This window comes from Chrysochloris asiatica, unplaced genomic scaffold, assembly GCF_000296735.1.
Source record: "Chrysochloris asiatica unplaced genomic scaffold, ChrAsi1.0 scaffold00035, whole genome shotgun sequence".
NCBI classification, from domain to species: domain Eukaryota; kingdom Metazoa; phylum Chordata; class Mammalia; order Afrosoricida; family Chrysochloridae; genus Chrysochloris; species Chrysochloris asiatica.
In genome coordinates, this window is record NW_006408553.1 from 11,401,252 (window position 1) to 11,419,117 (window position 17,866).

General features: G+C 37.5%; 1 protein-coding gene across 1 annotated transcript in view; it reads right to left on the reverse strand.

Annotated features, from left to right (window-relative positions):
• LOC102833226 (disintegrin and metalloproteinase domain-containing protein 18-like) overlaps positions 1–17,866 on the reverse strand; it is a gene marked incomplete at its 5' end in the record, with an annotated part of 250,534 nt that overhangs the window by 186,623 nt on the left and 46,045 nt on the right. The window contains one exon of the mRNA XM_006859992.1: positions 1,383–1,519. Coding sequence (XP_006860054.1) covers positions 1,383–1,519 — 137 coding nt within the window. The remainder of the gene's footprint in view (positions 1–1,382; positions 1,520–17,866) is intronic.

Consider the following 17,866-nt stretch of genomic DNA (forward strand, 5'->3'; position numbering starts at 1 on the left):
GAATACTAAAAGTGCCATGGGCTGCCAAAAGAACCAATAGATCTGTTTTGGAAGAAGTGCAGCCAGAGTATTCCTTAGAGGCCAAGATGGCTAAACTTCATCTCTCATACTTTGGACATATTGTCAGGAGGAACAGTCGCTGGAGAAGGATATCTTGCTTGGTAAGATGGAGGGTCAGAGAAAAAGAGGAAGACCCCCAATGAGATAGATTGGCCAGGCGGCAGCATTGATGGACTAAAGTGTGGCAGCGGTAGTGAGGTTGGCCCAGGATTGGACATTGTTTCATTCTGGTGTACACTGGGTCACTATGAGTCAGTTCTGCCTCAATGGCACCTGACAACAACGACTAGTTATCTTTCTCACATCTCAATGAAATATAAATTATGATGACAATTTGAATTATCTCCCAAATATATTTTTTGTTCCCCCTTATATATTCTACATTCATTTTATTTTAAAAGATATTTTTTATTCACACTAGTTCATCTGTTAAATGTGTTTTGTTACATTTATTATAAAGTTCAGACACCCATATTATCATTGCATTATTTGGTTCTTTACTACATTTTCTTTTGTATTTCTGTCTCTGATTTGTTTCATTTACCTCATTCTATTTCACTTTCTATTTCCCATACCTAAAACATATATTTCCAATCACTTATCATTTTTTTAAATTTCACACTAGTCACACACTCCTTCTCCCCACTCTTGATGTTCCAAGTTATATCTGTTGAGCACATCAAGCTAATTCTTATCAATATATCATGTTTCTTGCTTGACATGAAGTTTTCCACAAGCTTTTTACAAAACCAATTCATTTATTCTCTTCAAAGTGTCATCATAAGTAGCATGGACAGAAAAACATGTCCAGACTACTTTAGCATAAACAGTTTAGTTGTTTTTTTTTTTTTTTTCATATTTTCCATAAAATGCCATTCTGTTCAAGTCCAATGTTGAATAAAGTGCAAACTGATTTGTTGTTTGTTGTCATGACCATCATTTAAAGTATTTTCTGTTTCTGATGTATAAATATGAAATATTCACTACATGTATCTTTTTAACTATTTATGAAACAAATTAACACAACCCCTGGGAAGCAATAGAACCTCATTGTGTATACTTTTACAATGAATTTTATCCATAAATTCTAGTAAAATTCAAAAAGTAATCATCAACATCTACTAAAGATAGAATTATTAAGCACATCATTCTAGATTACATGCTAATTCTTTTAATAAATTTAAATAAATAAATATCCTTAGTAAAAATATTCTTATTCAAGTTATATTACAAGAGATTATACATCAAAGACTACTACAAACAGTTCTCAAAGAGAAGTGTTTGACAAAAAAATTACATATTTGATAAAAATAACATCTTACATTGCTTCAGGATTCATTATACAAACATTTGCTTTACAGTAGCACTTGTATATGTCATCATATGTTAATCCTAGATTAATTCCAATCAACTGTGTCAAAACAACAGAGAATGCCTCTAAAGTTGTCGTCTTTGTATACTAAACAAAACAAACAAAAAAGAGCAGAATCAAGGACTTGTGACCTTATTTCTTAAATTATAATGCAAATATATATTTAAACAACTAGCAAATCAAAGCAAATTATATGTATTATTTTACTAGGAATAATGAAATACAATTAAATACCTTTTTGTTTTGAATAACAATGTTTTCAATTCAAATGGCATTTTCATATAATAATATTTTTGTTTTGTTTGTTAAGTGCCGTCGAGTCCGTTCCAACCCATAGCGACCCCTGTATAGGGTTTCTGAGGGTGTAAATCTTTACGGGAGTAGAAAGCCTCAACTTTCTCCAGCGGAGCGGCTGGTAGTTTCAAACCGCTGACCTTAAGTTTCGCGGCCCGATTCGTAACCACTACGCTACCAGAGCTCCTATAATAATATTAATACCATATAATAATATTAATACCAATAACATGTATGCCTTGTTATTGTAGCAAATTCCAAATAATTTCAAATAATATTTTGAGAAGTGGAAGCATTTTTGTCAGTGACTACATTATTACTGTTTAGGGGGTAGGGGCTCCTAGTGTGGCACTGTAGAGAAAGCATTAGAAACCACAAGGTCAGTAGTTTAAATCCACCATAAGCTCCTCGAAATCCCTATGCAGGGTTTCTATGAATCAGCCCCAACTCAATAGCATTTAATAACAACACATTATTTTTCAAATTGTCCCAAGGGGTGATAAAAAGTTTCCTAATTACTGAATTCACAAATCAATTTTGACTTCAAAATAAAGTGTAGGGGGGAAGCTCAATTTTTACTAATGTATTTATTTCAAGGTATATTTCAAGGCAGGGAGCAGGGTGGCTCAGTAGGATAAGCACTGGACTTTGAACCACAAGGTTGGTCATTTGAGCCCACCAGCCTCTCTATGGGAGAAAGTTGAGCCTTTCTGCTCCCACAAATATTACAGCTTCAGAAAACTCTGTATAGAGTCATTATGAGTTGGAATCAATACAATGGCACTTACCAACATGACAACAATAGTGCAGTATCTACTGATATTTGGAACTTGAGGAAAGATGGCAGCATGAACAGTTATAATTGCCCAACCCTTCCCACAAAGTTGCCACAAAATATAAGCATTCCTTCTCTGGACTTACTGGAACTTAAGTAAATGGGCAGAGAACTAAGCAAAGATGTGCTTACATAAGGGTTTCTTCCAGAAACATTGCTGTTGAAAATACTGGGGGGAAATGAACACTAACTGGAAAAGCTAACATCTAACAAATTTCTAATGTTCTGATTTCAACACAAGATTAAAAGACAAAATGAATTGAAGACTCTGCCCCTAAATGGTGGTATAGGCAGTTGAAGGGCTCCAACTCCAAGGTGTAACTACAGAAAAATAAAACAAAATAGAACAAATAACTTGGAGTAATGGATAGAATTTATACTCTAAAAACTAGCTCAATGAACAATACACCCAGGCAAAAGCAGAAGGAAGGATAAGCCTATCAAAATAGTAGAAAAATGTACTCACTTTACTAAGGAGATTCCCTTTACCCAAGCCCCATTGTAGTGAATTCAAAGTACCTAGACATAGCCTATAAGCCACAAACTCTAAATTGTTCTCTCATACCCCAAGTCAGTGGTGAAACAACCTACATTTTCCTGATGGTTTACTTTGAAAGCATACATTTTGTATCTTCCCTGAGGTAAAAAAAAAAAAAAAAGTATCTCACAGTAATCAGACAACTTATCTTCTAGGCAGACTGTTGTTGTTACTGTTATGTGCCATCGAGCCGGTTCCAATCCATAGTGACCCTGTATAGGGTTTCCGAGGGTGTAAATCTTTACGGGAGTAGAAAGCCTCATCTTTCTCCCACGGAGCAACTGGTAGCTTCGAACAGCTGACCTTAAGGTTCACAGCCTGATTCGTAACCACTACGCTACCAGAGCTCCTTAGTAGGCATCATTTAAAAACAGACAGTAATGGCAACAATGCACAGCTGTCCCTGATCTATCTGAAGGACAGCAATAAAGGGAAATCCTCCCAATCAGGAAATCTTTGAGCAATGAACCTAGTTCTTTACTTTGCTTAGGTTAATGCTACACAAACAGTCTACAACTAAGACAAGGAAAACCAAATAAAATAGTCAGAGATGATAGTCGTGGAACCCTGAGCTTCAGATGAAGGAACTGAGAAATGAATTGAATGCTTAGTAAGAGAAGGAGCTTCTCTTACTAAGAAGAGAACAAATGTAGCAAAATATATGAGACCGATTGTTGACATATACCAGCAGACCATATGCAGAACAGCCATCTGAAATTTTCATGGGTGGCTTTAGAGATAAGTCAGAGTTTTGTTGATCTAGAAGTATACCAGTGACTTACGGAGATAAAAGTGTGATTTTTTTTTCCCCCTTGTTCCGCACACTCCTCTGGTGACTAGAGGCATGGCTAATCTTCACCCATGTACACTCCCAGCAAAGCTCCTGCTCTCCCTGGTTCATAGTAACACCGTGAGTAAGGCAGTTGTGAGACCTATGAAAGTGAGTAAGGAGCTATCTACATTAGCCCTGCTCCAAATCAGCAAAGCCCTGGCCAGTCCTGGATTAGCCCTCACTAGGAAAAGAAGCTGAACAGACACAGGAGGAGTAAAAAAAGAGACAGACAGATGACCTATGCCAGCCAGCCAGACAAGGCTCAATCATTTTTAACTTTTGCAATAGTTTTTTAGGCAGAAAGCAGCTGGGTGGTACAGATGTATACAGCTTGCTCGTGGAGCAAAGGGGTGATTTTTTTTTTTTTTTTTTTTGTATCTCACCTTACCCCAGTGACCAGAGGTGTGACCAACCTTCAGTGGCACATATTCCCAGAGAAGATCCCGCTCTTTGATGGCTGCATGGTGATGAGCCATGCAGTTGTGAGGTGCATCAAATGAGTAGGGAGCTAACTCCACCATATCTGACACCTGAATACTATTGAGGTTTACTCTAGACCTTCAGAGCCAGTTCTGGCCAGCTCTGCATAAGCAGGAACTCTCACTCTAGCTTCCCTCTAGGACAGATAGGCCTTGATTCCAGCTTATTTAGAGTCAGCATGATCTGTTTTCAGATTGGGTACCCAGAACAAAAAACACCTTTATTTATAGAAACTCCCATGAGTGGCTTTAGAGATAAGTCAGAGGAGCAAAGATTCACTAGTTCAACCCACTGACCAACTACCATGTAAGCAACTTGGCTGGCAGGAGCTCCCAGAATTTTCTCATATCTGGGTTTGGCACCTGTGCTGTTTTTACCTTTTGTTTAAGTTTTTTCATTCTTTCATCCTCTTTGTCCTCTCTTTACCTTTCCTTGCTTTTTATACTTTCTATCTTTGCATATAAGGAGCTCTGGTAGCATAGTGGTTACGAATTGGGCTGCGAACCTTAAGGTCAGCGGTTCGAAACTACCAGCCGTTCCGCGGGAGAAAGATGAGGCTTTCTACTCCCGTAAGGATTTACACCCTGGGAAACCCTGTACAGGGTCGCTATGGGTCGGAACCGACTCGACGGCACTTAACAACAACATCTTTGCATATATCAGCATTTCTCAAGCTGCGGGAATTGAAGAAAAAATTCAAGCCTTGGCTTTCATTATTGAAAGATTCTCTGGGGAAATTATTGAATGATGCAGAAAGGAATACACAGAGTCACTGTAACCAAAAGGAAATGGTTAATGTTCAACCATTTCAAGAGGTAGCATATGATCAAGAGCCAATGACACTGAAGGAGGAAGTCCAAGGTGCATTGAAGGAATTGGCAAAGAACAAGGCACCAGGAATTGATGGAATAAAAATTGAAATCTTTCAAAAAAGTGAGGTGGCACAGGAGGCACTCACTCATCTCTGCCAAGAAATTTGGAAGACAACTATCTGGCCGACTGATTGGAAGAGATCCATATTTGTGCCCATTCCAAAGAGAGGTGACCAAACGGAATGCAGAAATCATCGGACAATATCTTTGATATCCCCTGCAATTAAAGTTTTGCTAAAGGTAATACAGAAATGGCTAAAATCATACATTGACAGAGAACTTCCAGAAGTTCAAGCCAGATTCAGAAGAGGCCGTGGAATGAGGGATATCATTGCTGATGTCCGATGGATCTTGGCTAAAGCAGAGAATATCAGATAGATGTTTACCTGTGCTTTATTGACTAGACAAAGACTTTTGATTGTGTGGATCATGACAAGCTATGGACAACATTGAGAAGTATGAGTATTCCAGAACACTTAATTGTACTCAAGAGGAATTTGTACCTGGACCAAAAGACAGTTGTTTGAATAGAACATGGGAACGCTGAATGGTTTAAAATTAAGAAAGGTGTGCGACAAGGTTGTATTCTTTCACCATACTTATTCAACCTGTATGCTGACCAAATAATCCAAGAAGCTGGGTTCCATGAAGAAAAATGTGGCATCAGAATTGGAGGAGGACTCATTAACAACGTGAGATATGTAGATGATACAACCTTGCTTGCTGAAAGTGAAGACTTAAAATATTTACTGATAAAGATCAAAGAGCACAGCCTTCGGTCTAGATTACATCTCAATGTCAAGAAAATAAAAATCCTCACTACTGGACCAATAAACAACATTCTTATCAACGGAGAAAAGATTGAAGTTGTCAAAGACTTCATTCTTCTTGGATCAATTATCAACACTCATGGAGCAGCAGTCCAGAAATCAAATGACGTATTGCATTAGGCAAATCTGGTGCACAAGAACTTTTTAAAGTGTTGAAGAGCAAAGATGTCAGCTTGAGGACTAAGGTACGCCTGACCCAAGCCATGGTATTTTCAATAACTTCATACGCATGCAAAATCCGGACAGTGAATAAGGAAGACTTTAGAAGAATTGATGCCTTTGATTTACGGTGTTGGAGGAGAATAGTGAAAGTGCCATGGGCTGCCAAAAGAACCAATAGATCCGTTTTGGAAGAAGTGCAGCCAGAGTGCTACTTAGAGGCCAAGATGGCCAAACTTCCTCTCTCATACTTTGGATATATTGTCAGGAGAGACCAGTCACTGGAGAAGGATATCATGTTTGGTAATGTGGAGGGTCAGAGAAAAAGAGGAAAACCCCCAATGAAATGGATTGGCCAAGTGGCAGCGTCGATGGACTCAAGCGTGGCAACTGTAGTGAGGCTTGCTTAGGATCGGACAGTGTTTTATTCTCCAGTGCATAAAGTTGCTATGAGTTGCTACCAACTTGATAGCACCTAACAACAACAACAACATCGTTACATTCATGTTTTGTTCTTTTCTTCTGTTTCTCTCCCCACCACCCCACTTCTTCTTCTTCGGTTTTTTTTGTTTTGTTTTAGTTTTTTGTTGTTTGTTTTTCATTACTACTCTCTGGTCTCTTTCTCATTTCTTTTACTCATACCTCTTCTTAATTGTGTTTAGTGCTTTTTCTCTCTTTCTTTTTTTTCTTCTCCTCTCTTATTTCTCACTCACTCCTTAGTGGTTTTTGTTTTATTTTTTTATTTTCTCTCCCTCTTTTCTCTTTTAGGTTATTGTATTTTTTTCTAGCTTTTGTCTGCTGTTTTCTCCTTTTTATTTTCTTTATTCACTGTTGTTTGCTCGGTTTGGTTTGTTTTACTTTTGCGTGTACATTTTATCTTCTTTCCTCACTTGACAGGAAACAGCAACCATGCCCATACAGCCCAGCCACAATCATACCCTATGTAGTCCCATTAGGCAAGAGCCAATGCTTAATTAATAACAATAATTAGCATAAGCCAAAGCCATCCTAAACTGAGTGGCATAAACATTGAACAGAAATAGTATACACATTCTATTTTCTAATAACACCCACCAGGAAACAATCAGTGAGTGCTTAAGAACATGCCAACAAGCAACAGTCAATTAAATACAAATACAATGATACCAAAAATATCACATGTAATAGACAATTTGTGTTCACCTGAACAAACAGGACAGAGTAGTTTAAACAAGTGACCAAAACGCAGAGAAGAAAATGCTTTTGAGGAAAAAAAGACATTGGAACTACCTGAAAAACAATTCAAGCAAATGACATTTGATGTTGTTGTTGTTGTTAGGTGCCATGAATTCTATTCCAACTCATATAAACCCTGTATAGGTTTTCAAAGGAATGGCTGTTGGGTTTGAAATGTTGTCCTTGTGGTTACTAGACCTATGCTGGTTATCTTATAGTGCCACATTTAAGAATTTTTAAATACTGATAGAAAGCTCAAGAAAAACAAAGAAGAATTCAAACAACACAGAATAAACAAACAGAATAAAGGAAGAATTGGAGACAATATAAAACCTGCAAGTAGAAACCCAGAAGATTAAGACTAAGATTTTAGGAATGGACAATACATTGAAGGAACAAAGGGGTAGATATGGATCAAAGGAAACCCAAATCAATGAACTTGTAGATAAATATCTCAATACTAGTAAACTAGAAGAACAATCAGAAAAAATAATGAAAAAAAAAAAATCCAAAGAAACCTCAGATTCATGTGGGACACCATGAAAAGAAATATCATGTGTGATTGGAATTCCAGAACAGGAGACCAAGAAAAGCACAGAAAAACATAGTCTAAGAGTTTTGGGGATGGGGGGAGAATTGCCTAACATTATGAAACATGAGAAGATAAGCATTCAAGATGCTGACAAAACTCCAGACAAGATAGACCCCCAAAGAAAATCACCAAGATATATCATAATCAAATTATCCAAAATACAAGACAAGGAAAGAATCCTGAAAGCATTTCAGTAAAAACAAAAAGTTGCCTACAAAGGAGAACCAATAAGATCATGCTTTGATTTATGAATAATCAGAGTCAAGAAAAGTTAAACAAAATTTCAAAAGTAAAAAATGTCCAATGAAGAATCATATACACAGCAAAACTGTCCCTCAAATATGACAGTGAAATCAGAACATTTCCAGACTAAGATAAATGAAAGGAGTTTGTTTGTGACAACCAGACCAACTTCACAAAAAATATTAAGGCAGTTCTTTGGACTGAGAACAAATAGCATCAGACAACAATCTGAGATTGAAACACATGGAAATGTCATTAGGACTCAATTCAGCTATTGTTGTTGTTGTCAAGTGCCATCTAGTCTATTCCGACCCATAGCAACCCTGTGTAGGGTTTCCAAGGAGCAGCTGGTGAGCTTGAATTGCCGACCTTGCAGTTCAAACGGCTTTGCATTCTGGCACATTAACCCACAGTGCCACACCAGGACTCCCAATTCAGCTATAGAAGTATCCAAAGTTAAACAAACCTGAAAGACTGAAAGGGGGGTAAAAGAATTATCAACTTATAATGACAACTTCAAAGCAAGTTACAGTGCTTCTAAAACGGCAAGAAAATTAAGTAAATTTCAAGATAAAACAGACTGTTTTACACCGAGGAATAAACTAATAAATTAAAGAATAAGCTTTAAAAATTAATACTCCACATCAAAACAACAAAAAAAGTGAAACCATGAAGGTTTAATAAACATTAAAACAACAGCAATGAATAAAATTCAAAGAAATCATACAAATAAAATGAACATAGCACAGAAAATTTATGTGAAACAAAGAAATCAGCAGCACCAGAAAAAACACACAGCAAAATAGCAATGATCAATTGATACCTAATTGTAAATAAACTGAGCATAAATAGATTAAATGCAGCATTCAAGAGACATAGTAGCAAAACAACTAAAAAAACAGGATTCCCTCAATATGTTGTCTACTACAGACATATCTTATGTACAAAGATAAAAAGAGACTAAAGATCAAAGGGCGGAAAAAAAACTAACAGCAATCAAAGAAGTAGGATTTCAAGTTTGGGGGCGGGAGAAACAGAGACTGGTAGGAAAGGCTCCTCAGCAGATTCATGAAAAAAACAGAGGAGGTGCTTTCCCGGAGCAGCTCCAGAGCTTTGGACCTAGTATAAGGTGCCAGTCGTCAGTATCCTGTGCCCATCAGTGGAGAAATCTGACTGTAGAAGGAAAATACAACAATTTCTGAATTGATCAGGATACTCCCTGTGTTAGCCCTCGGCCTCGGCTGAGATCAGAGGGCAGGGCCACAACCAGGCTGATACAGTGATACAAAGCTAAAAACCACAAAGCAGCATCTGGAAAAAGAAGTGTGATGGATTTTACACTTTTCTTACTTCCTTTCCCCTATCACACCCTCACTGCCCAGCCTAAAAACCTTTAGGTGGGTGGGAGCACACCCCAAAAGGGTCAGGAATTGTACCCACAGTTTTCCCATGGCACAGGAAGGAGGTTCCTGGGAGCCCATTGGTCCCTCAGGCTTCCTTTGGAAGCTTCTTATGACATCTGGCTCTGGGACCCAACCCTAAAGTTGACCTGGGCAGCACCCTTTATTCCTGCCTTGCCTAGCAAGAAAAAGCAGGTCTGGCCACACAGCCAAGCCGTATGTGCACTTTGTAAAACCCCTCATAAAAAGCAACAACCAACACCAAATATTATATACAAGGACACAGTTATTTTGAGAATTACACTGTGCATACGGATACACCTAACTGATTTTTAGAGATAAAAATAGTGGACAATCTTTCTTCCATTCATTTCTCAATATCTATCTCTGCACCTCCACATTGGTGACTAGACAAGGGGCCTGAGCAAGTGGACACCCCAACCCACTACTAGAGGTTTCTAATGTGCATACACACTGACCTGTACAGCAAACACTACTGGACAGTTCAGTACGGTTTTATGGTTGTATATGAATGGTGGTTTTGACTCTGCTTTTATGTTGTTTCTATATTTGGTCCTTTTGGTCTCACTTTTTTCCTGAGGATGAGAGATTTCTCCCCCTATCTTACCAAAAAGAGACAACAATTGTGGCAATATAGCCAAGCTACAAACTTACCCATAATCTCCCACTATCTGGACAAGAAATAATACCAGCTGATAGGCATTACATGTAAAAAGAAAAACTTATCTCCAGATCAAACCACCAGAAAACACTCGGTAAGCTTAACAAAACAGCAACACATTCATTTAATCATTGAAAGGCCACTAAACTACTAAAAATGTCCAAGACAAAACAACAAAAGGTCTCAGCACATGTCCAGAAACAGAAAAGAGTAACTGAGACTAATGAACTGGAGGCAGACAAAGACTTTCCACTAGAAGAAGAGAAGATTTTAGATCTGTCTGAGAAAGAATACAGGAGAATAATATGAAGACAAATCCAAATGATCCACAGAGGGGTGGAGGAAAATAAGGAAGACGCCAGGAAAATGCTACAGGAGCAATCAAACAAGAAATATACAGCATTGAAACAATTCAAAACCTGCAAAAAGAGGTCCAGGTGATTAATAATAAAATATCAGATTTGGGCAATACACTGAAAGAGAAAAGGAGTAGAATTGAAGAGATGGAAAATGGAACCAACAAGCTGGAAGACAAAGCTTTCAATACTGCTAAGATAGAAGAGTAAGCAGAGAAAAAGGATTTAAAAAATCTGAAGAGTATAAGATTCATGCTGGATAACATGAAGAGGAACAACTTAAGAATTATTGGCATACCAGAACAGAAAGAAACACACAAGTCCACAGACGATAGAGTTGAGGAGTTTCTGGAAGAAAATTTCCCTAACATCTTGAAGTATGAGAAGATAAACATTCAAGAAGCTGAATGAACTCCAGGAAGGATAGACCCCATGAGAAAATCACCAAGACATATCATAATCAAGCTCTCCAAAATCAAACACAAGGAGAGAATCCTAAAAGTAGCCAGGGAAAAGAGAAGTATTACCTACAAAGGCAAGCAAATCAGATTAAGCTCTGACTTCTCAGCAGAAACCATGCAGGCAAGAAGGCAATGGGGAGGTATATATAAAACTTTAAAAGAAATAAAACTGCCAACCAAGAATTGTCTATTCAGCAAAACTGTCAATCAAATATGATGGTGCAATCAAAACATTCCAGGATAAACAAAAGCTAAGAGATTTTGTCAAAAACAATCCAGTACTTCAAAACATCCTAAAGAGAGTACTTTGGAATGAAAAGCAACAAGAACAGACAAAAACCAGAGATTGACAGATGTGGAAACACCATCTGGAACTCATTCGACAGTTAGCAGAGCTCAGAAGAGTACAAAATTACAAAGGATTCAGAAGACCTGTGAGGCCAATCAAAGATCAAAATATTAACAAGATCAAAGAATGGAAAAATATTGGAACAGAGATCCAGGTGGTGAGGAGGTCAGGTAGATTGCAGGATACAGTAGACTGTCTTAAATGCAGGGAAAAGTTAATAGACTATAGGGTAACCTCAAATAAAGTTAATAATTCACAACATACCGTGAAAATGAAGATCCAACTAGAACAAGAAAACATTAAAACTAAGTAGAAACTAACAAGAAATAGCACAAAAAACATGAACTCAGCACAAGAAGGCATGCAGAACTAAGGAATGAAAGTGCCACAAAAATTAACATAATGACAACAATTATTTCATACCTATTGATATATACACTGAATATCAATGAATTAAATGCACCAGTGAAGAGACAGAAAGCATCAGAATGGATAAGAAAACAAGACCCTTCAATATGCTGTCTACAAGAGACAAACCTTACACACAAAGATAAAAACAGAGTAAAAGTTAAAGGATTTAAAAAAATATGCCAAGCTAATTGAAATAAAAAAACAAACAGGAATGACAATACTAATCTTTGATAAAATAAACTTTAAGGCGAAAATCAACATAAGAGATGAAGAAGGACACTATCTCATTATTAAAGGGTCAATTGAGCAAGATAATAACCACAATAAATATATATGCTTCAACAGAAAGAGCACCTAGATATATAAAGCAAACCCTACAAGAATTGAAGAAAGAAATAGACAAATCTACAATTATAGTGGGAAATTTTAATATGCCACTTTGGAAAAGGGATAGAACAACCAGAAAGAAATTCTACAAAGTTACAGAGGAATTAAACAGCACAATCAATCAACTTGACATCATAGTTGTGTACAGTGCGTTTGACCCAACAAAAGCACAATACACATACTTTTCCAGTGCACATGGAACATTCCTTAGAATTGACCATGTGTTAGGTCACAAAACAAGCCTCCATTAATTTACAAACATCAAAATACTACAAAGCATCTTTTCAGACCACAATGTTATAAACTAGAAATCAATAATAGGAAGACCAAAGAAATAATGTTGAATACATGGAAACTGAATAACACCCTGCTGAAAAGTGACTAGGTAATAGAAGAAATTTAATGTGAATGCACCAAGTTCCTAAAAACAAACAAGAGTGAAAACACAACATACCAAACTCTTTGGGACACAGTGAAAGTGGTACTGAGATGAAAATTTACTACAATAAATGTGCAAATCCCAAAAGAATAAAGAACCAAAAATAACACACTAACACAGAAACTCCAACAATTAGAAACAGACCAACAGAGGGAACCTACAGTCATCAAGAGAAAAGAAATAATAAAGATCAGAGCAAAAACCAATGAAATAGAAAACAGAAAAACTACAGAAAGAATCAACAAGACAAGAAGCTGGTTCTTTGAAAGGATTAATATTTGACAAACTATTGGCAAACCTAACAAAAGAAACAGGGAGAAGACACAAATAATATGCATTGGAAACCACATGGGCAATATCACAATGGAACCAAAGAAATAAAAAGGATAATAACTGAATACTATGAAAAGTTGTACTTCAACAATTTGAAAACTTAGAAAAGATGATAAATTTTTAGAAAAATGCAACCTACCTAAACTTACACACAGTGAAGTAGAAAACTTGAACAGACTCAAAACAAAAGAAGAAATTGATCAAGTCATCAAAAAATTCCCAACCAAAAGAAGTCCAAGTCCAGATGGCTTCAATGATGAGTTGTATCAAACATTCAGAGAAAAGCTATCACCAGTTCTACTCAAATTACTCCAGAATATAGAAGAGGAAGGAATACTTCCTAATATATTTTATGAAGAAAGCCTAAACCTCATACCAACACTAGGGAAGGACATGACTAAGAAAGAAAAATATTGACCAATATCCCTCATGAGCATAGATGCAAAAATTCTCAACAAAATCCTAGCCAACAGAATCTAGCAGCATGTGAATAAAATAATATATCATGACTAAGTGGGATTCATAACAGGGATGCAAGGATGGCTCAACATTATGAAAACAATCAATGTAATCCACCATATAAATGGGGGAAAAGAAAAGAACCACATGATCATATCGATTGATGCAGAAAAGGCATTTGACAAAAGCCAACATCCATTCCTGATTTAAAAAAAAAAAAAAAAAAATTCCTGATTTAAAAAAAAAAAAAAAAACAGCAAAGTAGGAATTGAAGGGAAATTCCTCAACATAATTAAGAGCATATGTACAAAACCAAAAGCCTACATTACTCTCAAGGGAGAGAAACTGACAGCCTTCCCTCTGTGAACAGGAACCAGACAAGGATGCCCTTTGTCACCACTCCTATTTGATATTGTTCTGTAAGTCTTAGCCAGAGCTATATGACAAGACAGGAAAATTAAAGGCATCCAAATTGACAAAGAGGAAATAAAACTCTCTCTATTTGAATACGATATCATCCTATACATGGAAACCCCAAAGACTCAGTAAAAAAGCTACTAGACCTCATTGGAAGATTCAGCAAAGTGGCAGTGTATAAGATCAACATACAAAAATGAGTTGTATTTCTCTATAGTAACAATGACAGTGCTGAAAAGTACAATAAGAAAGCAATATTATTGACAATAGACACCCCAAAGGATGAAATATCTAGAATAAATATAACCAGAGAAACAAAGGACCTATACAAAGAAAACTACAAAACACTACTACAAGAAACCAAAAGAGACTTACAAAAATGGAAGAATGTACCATGCTCTTGGGTAGGAAGACTTAACATCATGAAAATGTCAATAGTGCCCAAAGCAATTTACATATATAATGCAATCCAAAACCAGATTGCAATAACATTCTTCTAAGAGATGGGGGAAAAAATTACAAAGTTTATATGGAAAGGAAGGAGACTCAGAATTAGAAAAGCACTGGATAAGAAGAAGAATAAGGTTGGAAGCCTCTTACTCCCTGATTTCAAATCTTACTACACTGCTACAATGATCAAATCATCCTAGTACTTATACAATGAAAGATATACTGATCTATGGAACAGAATTGAGAATTAAGAAATTAACCCATCCACATATAGCCAACTGATTTTCAACACAGAGCCTAAGTATATTTTATGGAGAGGAGATAGTCGCTTCAACAAATGGTGCTGGCAGAACTGGAAAGTGATATGCAAAAGATTGAAACAAGACCTTTACCTCATGCCATATACAAAAAGCAACTCTAAAGACCTAAATGTGAATCTCAAAATTATAAAGGTCATCAATGAGAAAATAGCAACAAATGTGAGGACTCTAATACAAGGCAAACACAGACTACCAAACATTTGGAAAATAACATAAACAAAACCAGGCAAAATAGATGATTGGCACACTAAAAATTAAAAACTTATGTGCATCAAAAGACTTAACTAAAAGAATGAAAAGGGATCCCACAGAATGGGGAAAAAAAAATGTTTTGCAACAACACATCAGACAAACAATTAATTTCTAAAATATCAAGAAACTACAACAACTGTATAAGAAAAAGACAAATAACCCAATTAATAAATGGGCACATGACATGAACAGACACTTCACCAAGGAAGAGATACAGTCTGCCAACAAACATATGAAGAAATGTTCACTATTATTAACTATTGTTGTTAAGTGTCATCATGCACATCATCTCATACCAGCAATAATGGCAAAGATCAAAAAAGTAGAGGACAATAAATGCTGGCTAGGATGCGGGAAGACTGGAGCACTTCTACATTGTTGGTGGGATTGCAAAATGGTCCAACCACTCTGGAAAACAATATGGCGCTTCCACAGAAGGTTGGAAATAGAAACATTTTATGATCCAGCAAATCCTCCACTTGGTATTTATTCACAAGAAATATGAGCCATAACACAAGTAGATATATGCATAACATTGTGCATAGTATCACTATTTACAATAGCAAAAAGATGGAAAGAGCCTAAGTGGCCATCAATGGAAGAATGGATAAACAAACTTTGGTACATATACACAATGGAATATTATGCTATTGTGAAGAATAACAAGGAAGCTGCAAGCCACCACATAACATGGATGACCCTTAAGGACATATGTTGAGTGAAATTAGTCAGTCACAAAAGGAGAAATACTGCATAGGACCATTATTGTAAAAGACTAAGAAAAAGAACCCACACTAATGGGGGGAAAAACTCTTTTCTGGTTACTGGGATGTGTGAGGTCGGGTGAGGGGAGGGATGGGAAAGTGGAGCACAGGGTAGGGAATAAACACAGGATAGCTTGGGTGCTGTGGGGTGGGTAATACACAAGAAGGTGAAGGGGAATGGAAGAACAAGGCGGATGGGAGAACAATTAGGCAAGTTTGCATGGGCTATGTGGGACAGGGGCAAATAGTGGTGTATGCTCAAACTTTGAACAACAATCCCTGTGATACTGGGATTGAAGCATGGTTTGAATGGGTAAAAGCGGGGAAATAATGTTAAGATGCTTGGCTGTCTTTTAAATCTTGGTTTCCCTTGCCTATTATTGTAAAATAGACACTTGATGGAGAGAGAAAGGAATAGCCAGAAACATCACCATAGAAAAATTGTAAGTCCATCTTCAGCCCATAACTGATTGGAATACCTAAAATGGGGCTAGAAGTTGACCAGGAAGGAGGCTTCCTGTGGATCCTGACCCCCATCCAGAATCTTCTGAGGTGGGACATTTCCACTTGAAACAACAAGCAGACCAGTCTGGAGCAGCTGTAAGAACAGAAGGTACTTCTTGAAAGAAAGACCAGCAGGAAAAATAAAAAACAATAATGGCAGTCTGATTAACTACTACAAGAACAAGTAAGTTGTTCACCAGGGAGCCATCAAAGCAAGTGGTCAGGGCCCCTCAGGACAAACCACCTTCAAGACTAAGACTCAAGGAGAATACCTGAGCAGGGATGTGGTTTTGCTGCTGAGCATGTTGGTCACCGATAAGTTGAGGTGGGAGAAAAACAGCAATGAAGTTATGAGCTAAGTCCAAGCACGTTCAATAGACTCCTGTCAGTCTGGGTTGAGACCTGGTTGGCCAGAAGTATGGCAAGACTTGGTGACTCCTGGGCCCCGAGATAGGGATATGGCCACAGAGGACTACAGTGGAGAGTGAAACATCCAGCTGATATGAAATGAGTGGAGGTGCACAAAAACACTCATATTTACAGACAGTACCCACTTGACCTGGCTTCAATGGTGGGATGATCAGAACTTGACCAGAAGAAGAAAGAAGAGGGAAAAATTGTGATCCACTACAATTTGATGAACTTGACCTATGCTTGTGGATATAATAGCTCAAAGTAGGGAACAAATCTTTACATGAGGATTATTCCCACCCCCTTAGTACACAGGGTCGACAGGGATGGGCAACTTAGACATTGGCTACTCAAAAATGGGTGGGGGAGCTACAAAGACAAGAAGTGACTGGCTTACAACTTTCAAGAGGGAGCCTAGTTCCAGAGGGTGCAGGGGAAGGTAGAATCTCCACTGAGTGGTTTCCAACCTGTCTAGATGGGGCTGATCTAAGGAGATGGTGATAAGACTCTTGTGGTTCAATAGTGAATGATTGATATCAGGACTGACTGTGAGTGGTGCAAATGTAAAGGTAGACGTTTTGTAACAAAGACATTTTGTAAAGTAGGGGAGTAGTTGATTTTGCAGTCCAGGAGTGGAGGTCCCTGGGACCATCAAGGGAAAAGAGCGGAGAGCAGGACCCTAACCAGAGAAGCAGTGACGCCAGAGATGGAGGCAGAGATGATGACGTGGAGAGATGGAGCAGCTGGGGACTGTGGACTCAGGGAGGAAGTGGGTCTGTGTGTTGACAGTTGGGGGGCAGGCTTGTGGGGTGTACTGTTTGGTTGTTTAATGATGCATGCAGGGAATTGTAATCATTTAATGAAATGGAATAAGACAGGATGAATGTAAAGCTAATGTTCCCCCATGTAAATTATCACATAATTCACAAAACAAACAAACAAACAAACAAAAGAGCAGGCGTGGCAATAGCAATCTCTGATGAAATAGACTTTAGGCAAAAACAAGCATAAGAGAGAGAGGAAAAAAAGAACAGTATCTCATGACTAATGGGTCAATTGAACAAGATGACAAGAACTCAACAAATATCTATGCTCCCAATAAATAAGCCTCAAAATATATAAATCAAACTGTAATAGAATTGAAGAAAA